This window comes from Medicago sativa, chromosome 1 (assembly GCF_051527215.1).
Source record: "Medicago sativa cultivar Bolivia chromosome 1, Bolivia_mono, whole genome shotgun sequence".
NCBI lineage: Eukaryota > Viridiplantae > Streptophyta > Magnoliopsida > Fabales > Fabaceae > Medicago > Medicago sativa.
In genome coordinates, this window is record NC_140749.1 from 12358449 (window position 1) to 12375982 (window position 17534).

Consider the following 17534-nt stretch of genomic DNA (forward strand, 5'->3'; position numbering starts at 1 on the left):
CTTTTGACAATATTTGTCAAAGTTAATGTCAGCCATTTAGTTAATGTGATCAAGATTTCTTCTTAAATGATAGTATTATGCTTATGTTCTATTTTGATGCTCTAAAGTCTTCTATAGTTGGTGCTTTAATTAATTTATGGTGAACTGTATATGTAAGTTGTCACTTCCTTGAATAATAACTTCGACGATAAAAGAGCCTGAAAAAATCAATATACTAAAAATGATGTCGTTATCCTAACTAAAAGTCTATTAGAGTATATTTTTATTTTGGATTGTCTTAAATGCAGTTTTAATTTCTTAAATTTTAAAAAGTTGCAAATTTGACCTCTAACAAATACAATTACAATTTTACCCTTTAATTTTACAAATCGTTGCAAAAATGCTTAGAAGACGTCACGTGTCCTAAAATGGAGGGCCAAAATTGCAACATTTTGTAAACATAAGGTGGCAAAATAGCGTATTTCCCTAAATACAGAGGGCTAAAAGAGCATGTTGAAAACATAAATTAACTTTAATATTGATTACAAACAACTTTAATACAAATATCAACTTTAATACAAATATTGTAAAAAGATCAACTTTCTTAATACAAATATCTCCTAAATGATAAAATTGTAAAAACAATATTGATTACAAACAACTTTAATACAAATATCAACTTTCTTAATTCCTGTGATTTTAGTAAAAAAATCTTATACACAGGGACAAAGATAATACTTCTTATAATGTCATTCCACCATTGGTCATTTTTTTAAAAAACTAGCAATTTGCTTCCATGAATAATTTTTTTGATGAAAGTGGCTAATCTCAAATAACTCACACAACACGACGAATAATATTCCAAATCTTTCATTGAGGATGATACTTACATTTAGCGTTCAATTGTAACTCGAAGGAGGCATGTGAAAATATTTGTTATCCTAACTAAGTTTATATTCCTTTAGTTTTTTAACAAGTTGTATTTCCATCTACATTTGTTTAAGGTGTCCTTCCACCGTAAACATGGTCCTTTAACTCAACCTAACGTGGAAAAATTTCTTTGGTTTTCTCACATGCATGTGACACACAGAAAAAACTCAAACCCTTATTATAATATTCATCATTTAGTAAAATAAAATAAAAAATTTTTATTATACTATTGCCAAATGCAAACTTCCAAGGTCTATAAATTGGAAACATGCAACCCCTTCAAGCCAAATTCATCATCACAAGAACAAACAAAGAAATTACTTACATATCCAACCGACAAAGAAAGAGACATCACCATCAATATCATCACCATGTCAATGGATCAAAAGAAATCTAACAAAATTAGAGAAATTGTTAGACTTCAACAGATCCTTAAGAAATGGAGAAAGATAGCAAACTCATCAAAAACCACAACAACCAACACCAACACCATCACTAGAAGCAAAAGCATGAAGTTTCTAAAAAGAACACTTTCTCTATCTGAACGTGAAGGAGGAACAACATCATCAAACAACAATGGTTCTGTCCCAAAAGGGTATTTAGCTGTTTGTGTTGGAGAAGAACTTAAGAGGTTCATCATACCAACTGAATATTTGGGTCATCAAGCTTTTCAAATTCTTTTGAGAGAAGCCGAAGAAGAATTTGGGTTTCAACAGGCTGGTGTTTTGAGGATTCCTTGTGAAGTCTCTACTTTTGAGAGTATTTTGAAGATGGTTGAAGATCATGGAAAGAATAAGGACAAGTTTTCAAATCAAGAATGTAGATCAATTAGCATTGAAGAAATGATGGGTTATTGTTCTTTAGAAAATCAACTTGCTTGTTCTCATCATCCTCAAAGTCCATTGTGTAGATAAATATAATAATTAATCTTATTGGATGTTGCAAATTTTTATCCATCCTATATTTACCTTTCTTTGTTTTTCCCCTTTATTACAAAATTAATGAGCAAACCATCATTTTGGTATCTGAATGTGTAAAACTATGTCATGGTAGTTGTTGATTTTTTTATATTTGAACGTGTCTTTTGTAAGTTTATTTGGTTCTCAAATATATCTTTCGTTAATTAGTTTACTACATAAGTTATTAGCAAAATGGCACATTAGAGGATGCTTTATAATTTAAGCACATTTAAGAAAATTATAGGGACGCTATCTCATTCAACTAAGTAGGAAAATGGCCAAAAATAATGTATGAGAGAGAATATAATGAGTTTTTTTTTCTTAACCCACCTACTCTTGAGAATAATGAGTTTAATTAGATATAAGAGAATCCATTTGAGAATTATGAAACAAGAAGTATGACTTTCATTGTCTAAATCTTTTATTCTAGAGCTTCTGTTATTTGGCATGACTTCTATTGGTATCAGAGATTTTATTTTTCTTTTATTTATATAAATAAAAGATAGACGAGGAAGATGTCTCCATGTGATGCAATATAGATAAGTGAATTATGTGTTTTTTTTAACTCATTATAGACTTCTCGAGATATCATTATGATTTAGTCTCTTTAAACTTACTATGATACTAATTCATGAATCAACTCTGAAACATCTTTTCTTTTCTAAACATGGTTGGACTGTCTTGTAAATAAATGATTCTAAAAATTGAACAAATCAAATTATATTTTATTAAAAGTATGTGATCTCAATTATCCTTAAGTAGGGGTTGATAAATTTTTTATTAGTAATATTTGAACAAGGTGAATAAAACAAGTTACTTGTAAAGAAAAAACATGATTCTTTTTTGTTGTTAAGTAGTATAGTGACTAGAATTTCACCATTAAGATGAATAAATAGAGAAATTGAAGATAGATATATATTATGTATTGTCCTTACCAACCGAGTTAAACTCACTGGAATAACTATTAGTCATGCTAAATTGTGCTCTTAAGGTACAAGTGAATGAGGTAAAAAAAGGAATTCCAACATAAGTTAGCATTTTTATATTTAATTTATGAACCTTCATTATGTTATGCATCTTAATAAGTGTGATTTTTTTTTTTTTTGCTTATAATTTGGGATGGAGCGAGTACTTGATTAGTTATTTCTTAACTAAAACAGCCCCTAATACATATCTTTTTAACTAAGCAATAAATGTTATGAATAATAAACTTGGAAAAACAACACCAGTTAACAACCAATTTTATCGAACTTTATTAATTTTAGTGATTTACTAATTGAACTTATACTTAAATACAAGATTAATTTGTACTATTCAAAAGCCTCACGTGATGAAACAAAGCATCGTTCGTTATCTTGCTTCAAAATGACTCAACCATTAATTTATAAGGACACAAAAGTAACTGAGTCATGAAAAAGCATTTAACCGAAAGGCATCATTTGGAACTTGAAAATTGAAGGTCAAACTTCAGAGTGCATTTTCAATTTTTGGACGGAAATAACTTAAAATATTTTTCCTTGAAGGCCTAAACATGTTCTGAACCTTCCTTAAAGATAGTTACTACATAACATAAACATGCATGTTCTGACTTCTGAAGCAAATTGAAGTTATAGAAGTTCCCTAATTTCAACATAGTGAAGGGTAGTATTACCGGTCAAAGAGAACATAAAAAATGTGAAAAACAATTTCAAGAAGTTTGGAAGTACTACCTTCGGTCACTATTATAAGCAAAAGTTGATTTTTTAGGTTTATTCATTAAAAGATGTATGTGGTCTATATATAGATTACATACATCATTTATTGAATTAATCTAAAAAGCTAATTTTTACTTATAATACTGACCGGAGGGAGTAACTTTCAAGTCTTGAGAATGTAAAACTCAAAGTGAAAGATGCATCTCAATTTACCCTCCCCGGGTATGTTTTATCTCTTGTAAGGACAAATGTTACTCCTACGTCCCTTTATATGAATCTCTCTTGTCATTTTGAGGTGTTACCTCATTAGTATAATTTTGGCTTTGTTAACTCCACGAAACGTATTTAAATAATCATTCTGAGGTGAGACAATTTTTTATTTTTTTTCATAGGATCCCACTTGAGACAATTGTAAATAATCATTGGTGCCATTATACTTATTAATATTTTCAGTATGTTTATTTTGTGTATATATGTTACTAAAATATAAGTTCCTTGTTTGATCCCTTGTGAAAATAAATAAATCCTTGAAATAAATCCTTCGATGTCGTGAATATAAATAATCAAATATAGTGTTTAATATATTGTCTAAAATATAAACATTTTTTAGTTCCTAAAAAAAACATTTTTTAGTATATGTGAATTTCATTAAAAGAATTCCTTAAACAGTTATTTAGGTCACTTATCTTGATGTTTATTCTTTTAACAATTTATGATACACTTACAATGGATATATAGTTCCCACACTATAGTGTATTAGTGTTTAGTCATTCTAGTCAGAACATGGCATGTGAGTGATTAATGCAACTCTGAACATTATTACCCTCCCTTGTTTTGTAGGTTAAGTCCATATGGGGTTGGTTTATTTTAATACTGAGTAGGAGTAAGATCGTAAGTAATAAAATATAGGTTCTGGCATGTGTTATGGACTATGGTTTCCAATGCAAACTGCCCTAACAGTCTCGAAGTCGTACAATACAATTGTACCGTTCAAACCTCTAGCTTTATTTTATTTTATTGTCTTACACTTCTTATTTTATCTAAGGAAGAATTTGTAACTCTGTAACATTTTTAGTACTTCCAAGAGAACCATGTGACCGTGGCACTAATAACCTGCATAATCGGTGAGGGCTGAATCAGTTTCTAGACTTTGAGTTCCTATATCCAATTGTTTTTGTCGTAACTCTCAAGTTTTTAGTTGAAGGAAGAAGCTTAGATAATATAGAGATCGATCGAGAGGTAAGTAAATTGTGAATAAGGATTATTCTAGTTAGAATATAAATTTGGGTTCTCTCTAACAAGTTATTTATCAAAGTTCATTAACCATTTGAACACAATCACTCGGTTAGTTCCTAGATCCAATTAGTCCAACTTTAACGGTTTATCGACTTCGTAACTTCTGAGGGCGATAGTTGCTCTTACATGAACGACCCACCCGATCATACTAATGTTCGTTCTATCCATGCAACTTTGTTGACTAGGTTTCCTCGGATGACTTCGTTATTGGGTATTGAACCTTAGATCCTGTCACAAGTTTGGAAGAGTTAGACCCCTTCAAAGTTCATTGTTTTTTCTTGGCAATTGTTTTGTATAAGGCCTCTATTCGTTAAAATCTTTTTTGCTGTTAGATTATTCAGGATGCCGAAGGATCAAAATGCGGGTTTTGTTGAATAGACCAAGAATCTTCACATCATTTTTTTTATAACTTGTGAGTTTTCCCTCTAAATTTGGTATATATAAGGTTTTCCTTTGGTTTGGTTTGAAGTTGGCGATGTCGCCTTGATGCAAATTTAGTATCGAAGTAATGCAATTTATAAGTTCGCCTCCACATAGACTATGTTAATCTCTACTTGGCAATGCCACTAATATTAAGAATGTATAAAATTGGTGGTTGCACAAGGCATTTGGTTTGGCTTGAATTTGCATAAACTAAATTAAAACTTGTAAAAATAATTTGTAAAGATAATTGGAAAAAATGGATCAGGTCTTTTGAATCCCCTAATTTTCACTATTTGGTAGACTGCACCTATCCCTAATAATGTTCCTGTAGTTTTACGATGATTAACAAAAGTAACTATTGATCAATTGCTTGAGTCCAAGCTCCCTTCAAATTTTACAGCTCCCTAATCCCTTAGGTGAACCCGTACTTGTTGAAAGTTTTTCAGTACGTTAATCTATTGTCACAATCAAACAATCATCTATTCCTAGATTGACCCGTTTGATTGAACAATTTAATTAGATCCAAGTTAATTGGTGAATAGTCATTCAATCTTTGAAATCAATTTATATATGATCAGGATATAAAAAACATTGCACACAAATTAAACTGAATAATATTATATTTGCATTATTAAAGGATAGTGTTTCACAACCTACATGATTCAAACAGATCCAAACAAGATTCATTATACGCATGAGGAACAACTATTAGTTTGATGACAAGTCACCTCTTTAATATTCAATCTTGAGCTCAAAATTGCAATTTCAGATCCCTAAATTTCACAACGCTCTCTCAGAAAATGAGTTTTTCTTTTATAGGCATAGTCATGGGTGCCTCAAATCGTGTCACGATGACCAAAATCGTGAAACGACACCTTCATTAATTTCAAAATTGAATTCTGGCGTTCCACCAAATCGACCACGGTTAGGTGATTGTGTCACGATTTTGTTGGCAGTAGCCAACCCTTCAATTTGGTCTAGATTCGTGTCACAATGCCAAAATCGTGTCACTATGGTATTTCTTCAACTTCCATGTATTTCTCTTGTTTTTTTCACTTCAGGCTGTCTAAAAGCACTACAGACTCACTAAAACATCAAAATAAATGATAAAAAACATGTAATGACAACATGTCATCACACCTAATAATTTGTTTACTTTTTTTTTTCTTTTGTTCTTTCGGAATCGGCTCAAAGCTTAAATATTGCTTGGAAATAATTTGACATGTTGTCTTGTGGTTGGTCTATAAGTTACAAAATGATATTATTTTCTCTTATAAAGAAGTAAATGTTGAGCAATTGATGGATTATATTAAGTTCTCTTCTTGAAATTAAAGTTGTTTTTGGGTAAATCCTTAAGGTCTTTATATACTTTTTACGAGTAGGTAATAGAACCCTTCCTATGCTTGATGAGATAATTTTTGAAGATTCATTGGATACTGAACTTGATTTTTTCCGTATGTTAGTTTTTCCATTCTTTGTTTCATTTCTTTGGAATGATATTACATTTAAATATAGTAAAGTTTGTTGAAATTTGTTTTTGGATTTTCTATAGGTTCCTCCCACTTGAGGCAACCCTATTTTAGACCCCGTCGACCTTAATAAATATATACACTTCTCTTATTTGAGATTCGAATTTTGGTTTGTCAACACACTACGCTCTTTCACTAGACTCATTCGTCATTGATAGTTTAAATTTGTCTAATTTTTTTCTCAAAATTTGTTTAAATTTGAACCTATAAAATATGAGTTGAGAGGAAGGATTCGATAATGTGCTGATGTCCTTACTGTACTGTGTACGCAATTTTGACTATTATTTGGTAATATAATATGTGAACATAACTTTGCAGAGAAATTAATGGGTGCTTGTGTGAATACTTGAAAGGAATATCTATAGAAATGGAACTTCGAACCTTTTTCTTTGGTGGTGCATAAAATAAGATATAATATGAACAAACAACCATTGACTTGAACTATATATTACTAGGCAATGATTAATTTGAACATGATTGGGGTGCTCCTAACATGATCCGCACTCCATTGCACTATTTGGGAGCAGTTAATCAATGATCATCTCGTAATGGCAACCAAATAATTAATAATTTGAGGAGGGTGTTTGATTAATTTTAAGTTAGTTGAAGTGGTAGTACTCCCTCCGTCTCACAATATTGGTCGTTTAAGGTTTGTGCACGAGTATTAAAGAAATGATTAATTGTGTTGATTTCAATGGTAAAATTAGTGGCATTTACTAAAACACCCTTATTAATTGTATTTAGTGGAGTAGTTATGTTTGATGAAATTCAATAAATGAGGGTAGTGGAAAAAAAATAATAAATGCTGCATTGGTATTGTAAAGTGACAATTATTTTGAGAAAAAAAAAATGCTAAAACGACAATAATTGTGAGACGGAGGGAGTATATGATTGGATCTTGTTAGGGAGTTCTCTAATTAAATATCGTACTCCATAAAGAATCAACATATATTTTACGTTAGTACTTTATTACTCTCTCCCTCCGTTTCAAAAATAACTTTATTTATCATTCCGTCTAAAAAAAAGTGTATATTATTTATAAAAAAAAAGTTCATCAACAGTTCCCTACGTATTAAATACTATATTGAAAATATGAAAAGAAGTATTTATTTTAATAATATTTTCTTTTAAATCTTTAAAAATATTCTAAAAATACCTGTCAGATTCTTTAAAAATAATTGACCAAATGTTTTTCATTCATAATCAAATCAATGGAATAGAAATCTAGACTTGATTTAGGGATGTGTGGAGTTCTAGGTAGACTCACAATATCATATTGCCTTTAAATTAATTTCATCAACTGGTGTATCTAAATTAGTTAAGTCTATTTTGTTGGTTGCCAGCATAATACATCAAGAACTATATGTATTTATGAAAAAGACAAAGTACCTATAGATCTAACTCGTATGTTGGCAGTGGTTTTGATTAATTAGTTCCAGATTTCATATCCATCCTCTTAGGGCAGATGTGTTTGGTGTTGTATTTCCTAGAAGATTCTAAATATGTTTTGGCTTATCCCTTTTATTTAAATAAAAACATTCATGTACAAGACGATGGATAATACTATATTTTTATCAATACAAATTTTTCAAATAATTATTAATTAGAAAAAAGAACCAATCAAATTAATTAGATCATAAGATAATCAGGTAGATTGGACAATTCTATAGGCCTCAGCCATATATAGATTGTTCATATTTCCATTTTTGGAACATGTAAGCGTTGGTACTATTATGATCATTAAAGGGGCTAGACTTGGTTGGATACAATCAGAAATCTTTTGTTTAAACACACATTTTAATAGTAAAACGAGTAAAAGAAAACAAAATATTAATTTTTATTATTGTTATATTGAAATAAATAAAGGCTAAAATATGGTATTGGTCCCTGCAAAATAGGCCAGTTTTGGTTTTAGTCCCTGCAATTTTTTTTTATAGTTTTTGGTCCCTGCAAAAATAGGCCAGTTTTGGTTTTAATCCCTGCAATTTTTTTTTTATAGTTTTTGGTCCCTGCAAAAAATTTTGTTTTTGGAAATAGTCCTGACCCCAATTATGTGATGATTTGTCACTTTTGTGCATATGTGGTATATGTGCTTACTTAATAAAAAGAATATTATTTTTTATAATTTATATAACAATAATTATTTTTTAATTAAAAAATAATAATAAAACACATACAATAATTATTTTTTTATTTATAAAAGTGACAAATCATCACATAACTGGGGTCAGAGACTATTTCCAAAAACAAAAATTTTTGCAGGGACCAAAAACTATAAAAAAAATTTGCAGGGACTAAAACCAAAACTGACCTATTTTTGCAGGGACCAAAAACTATAAAAAAAAATTTGCAGGGACTAAAACCAAAACTGGCCTATTTTGCAGGGACCAATACCATATTTTAGCCATAAATAAAGGCCCAGTTTAGAATGCACAAATTCATCTTTTTGTGCACAAAACACAACTTGTGCATATAAGTCTGACAGCCATTGTGAACCATTGATATATTAATATAATACTTCAACGGTCCAGATCTGTTCCAATTGTGTGATGGGTGACCTGCTGCTTTTTTACACGCGGGTCCCATGGATTGAATAAATGTGAGTTTTTTAATGGTTTTTTTGGTATGTGTTTGTATTGGGCTTATCAATTTTCCAACAAGTGAACAAAACCAGGCCCAATTGTTGTTCTCAATGGACATGAAATTAATTTATGAATTAACACAAAAAATTATTGAATAACTTTATTAAGTTTGTATTAAGTTTGAATAACGTTAGTAAAAATTATTTACTAGAACGTTATTATAGTAATGATATAATAAGTTTGTAATCTGTGTTAATTGTTGTTTTTTTGTTTGTTAACGTTCTAATTATATGAATTAACCCAATTATTAAGTTTAACGGTTTAGAATAAAAATGAATAGTCCTCGTGAGCTTAGCTCAGTTGGTTGGGACAATGCATAAAATATGCAAGGTCCGGGGTTTGAACCCGGCCACTACCAACAAAAAAAAATGAATACAAATTTATTGAAAGTATTATATTAATAAATCGTATTGAAAGTATTATATTAATAAATCAGATTCTAGCAAGTATTATATTTATTGAAAGTATTATATTAATAATTTATATTGAAAGTTTAACGGTCCTGAACAAATTTATTAATATAATAATTTTTTTCAACCAGGCCCAATTCTAATTTTTTTTGTGTGAATAAATCATTTGAAATCATATTTATACAATAATTGGATTTTTTTTCGAAAATTTAGAATATGAATAAATTGGTAATAATAGACAGTTTAGTCACTGTTATAAACAAAATATAACCTGTTAGGTTTATTTAATAAATAGTGTGTGTGATGTATATTAAAGACTATATAGATTAATTATTGAATAAATATAAAATTTCAAGTGTTGGTAGGACAATGCATTATTAAATGCAGGGGCCAGTGTTCGAACCCCGGACACCCTATTTATTCACCTTATAAGGTGAATTCTAGCCGTTAGGCTACCTGACCAAAAAAAAAAAAAATCAAGTTTTGCTTATTTTGGTGACCAAAGTCTGTACATTATTGTTGAATGGGTCAAGGTAAATGGACTTTAAAATACGCAAAACATTTATTCATTAGCAAGTTTGAGTTTTTGTATTTTTAAGAATTTATTTTTGTATTTTTATTCTTCAGTTTATTTAAATAACGTAGTATTATGTTATTTTCATTTCAATGTGTTTAAAAAATAGTTGTAATTTGTTATCTATATTGAATTTATATATTAGTTTTGGCATTAGAAAATAATATTATTAAAGTAGATTTATGATGTAATACACGCTAATTATAATAATAACGATAAAAAAGTTTAAGTACAATGCACGTAGTCGTTGTGACCTCTTGATCAGTCATTAAAGAGTTTGATTAGTCATTGAACATTCATCCAAGTACTTTGACTCCAAGATTCTTTCAGTTAGAGCAAGAGTTGTGAGTCTGATCAGTCGTTCTGAAATCTTAGAAGTAGTTTAGGTCGAAGAATCTTGTCATTAAGGATAGAGTTGTCAATAGGGTTAGAGTTACAAGCTTGATCGGACGAACTATCCCCTCAGAAACTTGTCAACTTAGTAACTAGTTTACTCCGGGGACCTAAACGTGCCTATCACCTGAACAGCAACAGGTACAATCAATCCGACCGTTCAAAATGACCTTCTAAGACCTAAAAGGATATATAAACTTGAATTTCTCAGATCGAGTTCCCGGAGGTAAGTCGATCGGACGAACTATCCCCTCAATAACTAGTCAACTCAGTAACTAGTTTACTACGGGAACCTAAACGTGCCTATCACCTGAACAGCAACAAGTACAATCAATCTGACCGTTCAAAATGACCTTCTAAGACCTAAAAGGATATATAAACTTATTATTATGTTATTTTCATTTCAATGTGTTTAAAAAATAAAATGTAATTTGTTATCTATATTGAATTTATAAATTAGTTTTATAATAATAACGAAAAAAATAATTAAATACAATCCACATAGTTTAGGTGGAAGAATATTGTCATAAGGGTTAGAGTTGTCATTAAGGTCCTAGTTGTAAGCTCGGTTAGTCATTGAACGTTCATCCAGGTACTTTGACTCCAAGATTCTTTCAGTTAGGGTAAGAGTTGTGAGTTTGATAAGTCGTTATAACATTTATCCATGTACTTTTCGTATAAGATTCATGTTGTTAGGGTAAGAGTTGTGTGTTTGATTAGTCGTTGTGACATTCATCCAAGTACTTTCACTGCAAGATTCTTTTAACACTTATTTGTTTTATCATTTTTAATTCTACATATTCGTAGATTGTTTTTTACTTTGTCTATAAAATAAAATTTTATATTTTATTCATTCATAAAGTATACAAACTGAATGAAGTAAAAAAACAAAATTTTAACCAAAATTATATTGATTATTATAAGAAATTTAAATGACTAAATATCTTAAATATTTATGACCTCTAAAAAAAATATTACGAATAAAAAATGTCATTTTATGTCAGTTTACATTTATGACTTTCTTTATAAGATTATTTCTATTAGGGTAAGAGTTGCGGGTTTGACTAGTCGTTTTGAACTCTTGATAGATCAATTGACAATCTTTGAGGTAGTTTAGATCAAAGATTCTTGTTGTTAGGGTGAGAGTTGTAAGCTTGATTAGTCGATGAACAGTTTGATTATTCATTGAACATTCATCGAAGTAATTTCCGTATAAGTTTCTTTCAATTAGGGTAAGAGTTGTGAGTTTAATCAATCGTTCAGATATCAATGAAGTAGTTTAGGAAAAAGTGAATTGTCATTATTGTGAGAGTTACAAGCTTGATTAGTCGGTAAATATTTTGATTAGTCATTGAACGGTTATTCAAGTACTTTCACTGCAAGATTCTTTTAGTTAGGGTAAGAGTTTTGAGTTTGATCAATCGTTATGAAATCTTTGTAGTAGTTTAGGTCTAAGAAAATTGTCATTGGGGTGAGAGTTACTAGCTTGATTAGTCGGTAAAGAGTTTGATTAGTCATTGAACGTTGATCCAAGTACTTTCACTCGAAGATTCTTTCAGTTAGGGTAAGAGTTGTGAGTTTGATCAATTATTTTGAAGTCTTTGTAATAGTTTAGGTCTAAGAAACTAGTCGTCAGGGTGAGAGTTGTAAGGTTGATTATTTGATAAATAGTTGGATTAGTCGTTGAACATTCATCCAAGTACTTTCACTGCAAGATTCTTTCAGTCAGGGTAAGAGTTGTGAGTTTGATGAATCATTTTGAAGTCTTTGTAGTAGTTTAGGTCGAAGAAACTTGTCATTATGGTTAGAGTTGTGAGCTTTGTTAGTCGGTAAATAGTTTGATTAGTCATTGAACGTTCATCCAAGTACTTTGACTCTAAGATTCTTTCAGTTAGGGTAAGAATTTTGAGTTTGATCAGTCGTTAAGAGTTTGGTTAGTCATTGAACGTTCAATGAAGTACTTTGACTCCAAGATTCTTTCAGTTAGGGTAAGAGTTGTGAGTTCGATCACTCGTTTTGAAATCTTGGAAGTAGTTTAGGTCGAAGAATCTTGTCATTAGGGTTAGAGTTGTCATTAGGGTCATAGCTGTAAGCTTGGTTAGCGGATAACAAGAGTTTGATTAGTCATTGAATGTTCATCCAAGTACTTTGACTCCAAGATTCTTTCAGTTATGGCAATAATTTTGAGTTTGATCATTCGTGCTGACATCTTTGTAGTAGTTTAGGTCAAAGAATCTTGTCATTAGGGTTAGAGTTGTAAGCTTGGTTAGTCGATAACAAGAGTTTCGTTAGTCATTGAACGTTCATCCAAGTACCTTGACTACAAGATTCTTTCAGTTACAGTAAGAGTTGTGAGGTTGATGAGTCGTGCTGACATATTTGAATTAGTTTAGGTCAAAGAATCTTGTCATTAGGGTGAGAGTTGTCGTTAGGGTGAGAGTTGTAAGCTTGGTTAGTCGATAGATAGTTTGATTAGTCATTGATCGTTTATCCATGTACTTTGACTCCAAGATTCTTTCAGTTAGGGCAAGAGTTGTGAGTTTGATCAGTCGTGATGAGATATTTGTATTAGTTTAGGTCGAAGAATGTTATCATTAGGTTTATAGTTGTCATTAGGGTTGTAGTTGTAAGCTTGTTTAGTCGATAAAAGGGTTTGATTACTCAGTGAACGTTCATCCAAGTACTTGACTACAATATTCTTTCAGTTAGGGTAAGAGTTGTGAGTTTGATCAGTCGTTCTGAAATCTTGGAAGTACTTGAGGTCAAAGAAACTTGATATTAGATTTATAGTTGTCATTAGGGTTAGATTTGCAAGCTTGGTTAGTTGATAGATAGTTTGATTATTCATTGAACGTTCATCCAGGTACTTTGACTCCAAGATTCTTTCAGTTAATATGATTTTTTTAACAAAACATGAATTTAATATGATTTTTTATGGTTAAAAATTCATAATTAATTTATGTTTTGTTAAAAAATTCTATTTTTTTACAATATTCTACACATTTCTGCACAATTTCATTAAAAATAAAAAATAACTTAAAAATATGGACCAAAGTAGTGATTGGAAATTTTATAGGGACTAAAAGTTGAAGGAAAATTTTAGAGGGACTAAAATGAAAAGTTGGTATATTTACAGGGACGAAAAATATATCTAACCCTAAATTGAATACTAACTAAAAAACTTAATTTCATTTTAGCTATATTTTTTTTGACAGAATTATATCACTCAATTTTACTCTCTATCTTATGCTAAAATAATCAAATTTCACCTCATTTTTCTATCTCTCTATTTCACCACTTTCACATGGCTCCAAAAGTTCCCTCCATCTAATTTTCAGGACTTCACTTTTCCCTCTTTGCAAAAATAATCAAATTTCACATCTCCCTCCTTATTCTACCTCTCTATTTCACCACTTTCACATGGCTCCAAAATTTCCCTCCATCTAATTTTCAGGAAAATCCAAAATTGAAAGACATAAGATTTCTATCTGTTTTATTTTTCTTCTCCAAATTAAATCCTAAAAACCCTCTCTAATCTCCTTCGATCCCCCTCTCTCTTTTTCCCCAAATCAAAAGCTAAAATTTTCTCTCTTCTCTTTTTCGATTCAAAACCTATTCTCTTTTTCACCTTTTTCACAACTTGCTGCTACAGACTTCTCTGCTGTAATTTAGGGTTCTTCGCCATGAATATGGATAATTTCAAGAAGGACATTGATGAACTTATAGCTCAATTCACACAAGTATTCTTCAAATTTATCATTCGTGCTTTCCTCATTTTGAATATAATGACATTGTTTCTTGTTGTTGTGAACATGCTTCATTGTTTTCAGTTTAAAACCAATATAGCTTTAGTATTGTTTTGGAACTGTTTAATGTTAAATATAATGTCCAATTTTGGTATGGGACCTCTAAAGCAAAAAGAGTATGATAACTACGGAATGAAACCTAAATGCAACATGGTTTCAGGGTCATCACCTAGATTGTATTGTATTTGTTTACTAAGTAGTTACTGGGTTCTATAACAATAATCAAACTATTGACTAATTTACTCTATTGATATGTTTGTCTGGAATTTCTAAATGTTTCATTAGGTCTCTTTATTTGGCATAGTATTTGATTCTGAATTAAATTTTATAACTTGTATATAGAGATATTTCTTACAATAACTTCACTATAAGCCAAGGGAGTCAGACATGTCAAGATGGAAATGTGTAAGAATTCTTGACTTTATGTGCATTTGTTTTGAAATTAAGAACCTATTTGATTCACAACCATTTTTATATCACAGGAACCTGTTTTCTAGCTCTTTGGCTCGTAAAGTCGCAACGACTCGTAAGTTTGTTGTTATGCTAACTTATTGTGTCATTTGTCATTATCTCAGAGGAATGGTTTCATGTTTGAAAAGCTTTGTCTGTCTTAAAAGTAAGTTTCTTTGTAGTGAATTTCCTATTGAATACTAAATTTGGATCCCTCTGTCACCGATTGCACACATTCACGCAGTCAGCACACTGGTGGCCATTGAATCGAGATCAGAAGGTTTAGACTTTGATTTAGATTACTGATGTACTGCAGCTCGCAATCAGCGACATCAGAGAATCTGAATTCCTCGTACTCTACTTGGTCATAGTGTCGTACACTGGCCTACTACTTGTATACTACTTAACATGATTTCCTTCTTTCATCTTCGTTTCCAATAGCAAAGAAAAGGGATAGTTTGACATCAACAGAATAGAAAAATAAATTTGATGGAATATATATTTCATCATATAATTTTCGTACTTTGCTTAATATTTGAACAATTTCTCACTTTATGTTTCTCATGCCACCCTCATATGCTCTTCATATAAATTGTGGTGGAAAGTCAGTGACAGTAAATGGAAGCACATACGATGATGATTCAGATAAAGCAGCACCAGCTAGATTCCACCTGAGTGGAACGAATTGGGGATTTAAATCTGGTGTAGTTTAGTAACAAAGTCAGAGAAATTCAACTGTCATTATGATATTAAAACTACAAAATTGTAATGCTATCTTCCTGTTATTCTTACCCTGCACTCTTTTCCTGGTTTAAATGCTGTAGGAATATATATATATATATATATATATATATGTGTGTGTGTGTGTGTGTGTGTGTGTGTGTGTGTGTGTGTGTTCACTTCAGAAATTATATGTGTTGCGTTCCACTACTTTAACATCGGTTTTGGATCATAATTTTGAGTCTATTTAATCATTGTGTAACTTGCTGTATAGATTTAATCCCTCTATTAGAGTTTAATTTCTATTATTTTTAAGGATGTTCCTCTGTATCCTATCCTACATTGACAAAATTAGTATCCTAAATTATCAAAGTTTCATGTTCTTGATACTTTATTTATTAACATATTGGTTGGAGTACTTCTGACTTGTTTTTTTATGGCTTGAATGGTTTAATGCTCTTTCTTTTATTGACCGACAACTTCCTATGCTTGGAGCAACTTGCTCGTGCATTGTGGATATAGCAACGGAGCATTTGTTTCATTTTGTGTGTGCATTTGTTTTCCGGGCATAGATCCAAAAGACCTTTTTGTGCGTGCATTTGTTTCATTTTGTTCATATTCGATTCAGTTTTTTGTTTCATTTTTGTTCATATTGTTCATTTTTAACTTTTCTTTGGCGATTTTTTCTCTGTTTTGATGTTGTTATTGGCATTAGCCACACATGTTGAAATCTCATCTGTTATAAGAGCTTGTACTCTATGCTGTCAAACAAATGATGTTGACCCTGATGACAGAACAATTGCTTTGAATGAAAATTTCAATGCATCTGAATGTCAAGATAGAACTTATGCAGGTAGAGCAAGGTAGAACTTGTACAGGTACAACAAGACAGAATGTATTGTTTTCACATGAATGTCAAGATACACGAGCAATTGGTATTAATGCAACATAGGTTAGATCAGTTACTTCATCTAATTTTTACATTGTTGCACTTGCAGATTGAGTATTTTATATTTGTCACTATCACCTTGTTGAAATTAATTTTTATTCTTTTTTGGATGTGTCAGAAGGAAGATATTCAAGTCTGTCAAAATGTAATTTCAGACATAATAAATGCAGAGGTTGAGACACCATTTTCAACAAGTCACATTGATTGGAAGAAGACATTTGGGTGCAACTAATTTGCAGCAACTATTTTTTATTTTTCGCAATAAGAATAGCTATTGAGCTTTAGACACCATGGTTTATTTGCATAAGAAAAGATTATATGTAGCCACTAGTTTGTTCTAGCAATAGGAGTATCCATTAATTTTTTGATACTGCTACGTTTTTTTTTTTGTAATAAGAGTAGTACCGACTATTTGTTCAGCAATAAAATGATCAATTGAGGGGAGTTTGTGAATGTATATTAACTTTTCAAGCTGTGCAATTATGGAATATAAAATTCTGAAGGATCTGATCTTTTTCTTGCTTTTATTTCTAATGAAAAGAATCAGGCATGTACTATACCTTCTTATCAGACAGAATCTGTTTATTTCAAGTTGATTCATGGATACATTCAGCTGTGTTTCTTTTCTTGTCTTGCCCTTGGTTGTAATTTCTCTCCTTGCTTACTCACACTTTACACAACGTGATGATAGGGAACATAACCAGTAAACCTTTAAATACATTCAGCACTTACTTGTAATTGCCTGAAGAAATATCAGATGTGACTTTAATTGTCAATCAG

The 17534-nt window shown here is 30.7% G+C and overlaps 1 protein-coding gene and 2 long non-coding RNA genes across 3 annotated transcripts; all 3 read left to right on the forward strand.

Moving 5' to 3' along the window:
• The first annotated feature begins 1224 nt into the window (after nucleotides 1-1224).
• On the forward strand, nucleotides 1225-2037 carry LOC146952742 (auxin-responsive protein SAUR72-like). Its single transcript, XM_085741706.1, has one exon. The coding sequence runs from the start codon at nucleotides 1281-1283 to the stop codon at nucleotides 1821-1823; it is 543 nt and encodes a 180-aa protein (XP_085597832.1). The 5' UTR covers nucleotides 1225-1280; the 3' UTR covers nucleotides 1824-2037.
• Nucleotides 2038-14220: 12183 nt separating this feature from the next.
• Nucleotides 14221-15591, forward strand: LOC146952743 (uncharacterized). Its single transcript, XR_015007422.1, has 4 exons — nucleotides 14221-14569; nucleotides 14978-15040; nucleotides 15118-15161; nucleotides 15211-15591. It is a non-coding gene; the product is annotated as an uncharacterized LOC146952743 (long non-coding RNA).
• A 795-nt stretch (nucleotides 15592-16386) lies between these two features.
• LOC146952744 (uncharacterized) lies at nucleotides 16387-17198 on the forward strand. The gene is made up of 2 exons (XR_015007418.1): nucleotides 16387-16757; nucleotides 16873-17198. It is a non-coding gene; the product is annotated as an uncharacterized LOC146952744 (long non-coding RNA).
• The last annotated feature ends 336 nt before the right edge of the window (nucleotides 17199-17534 follow it).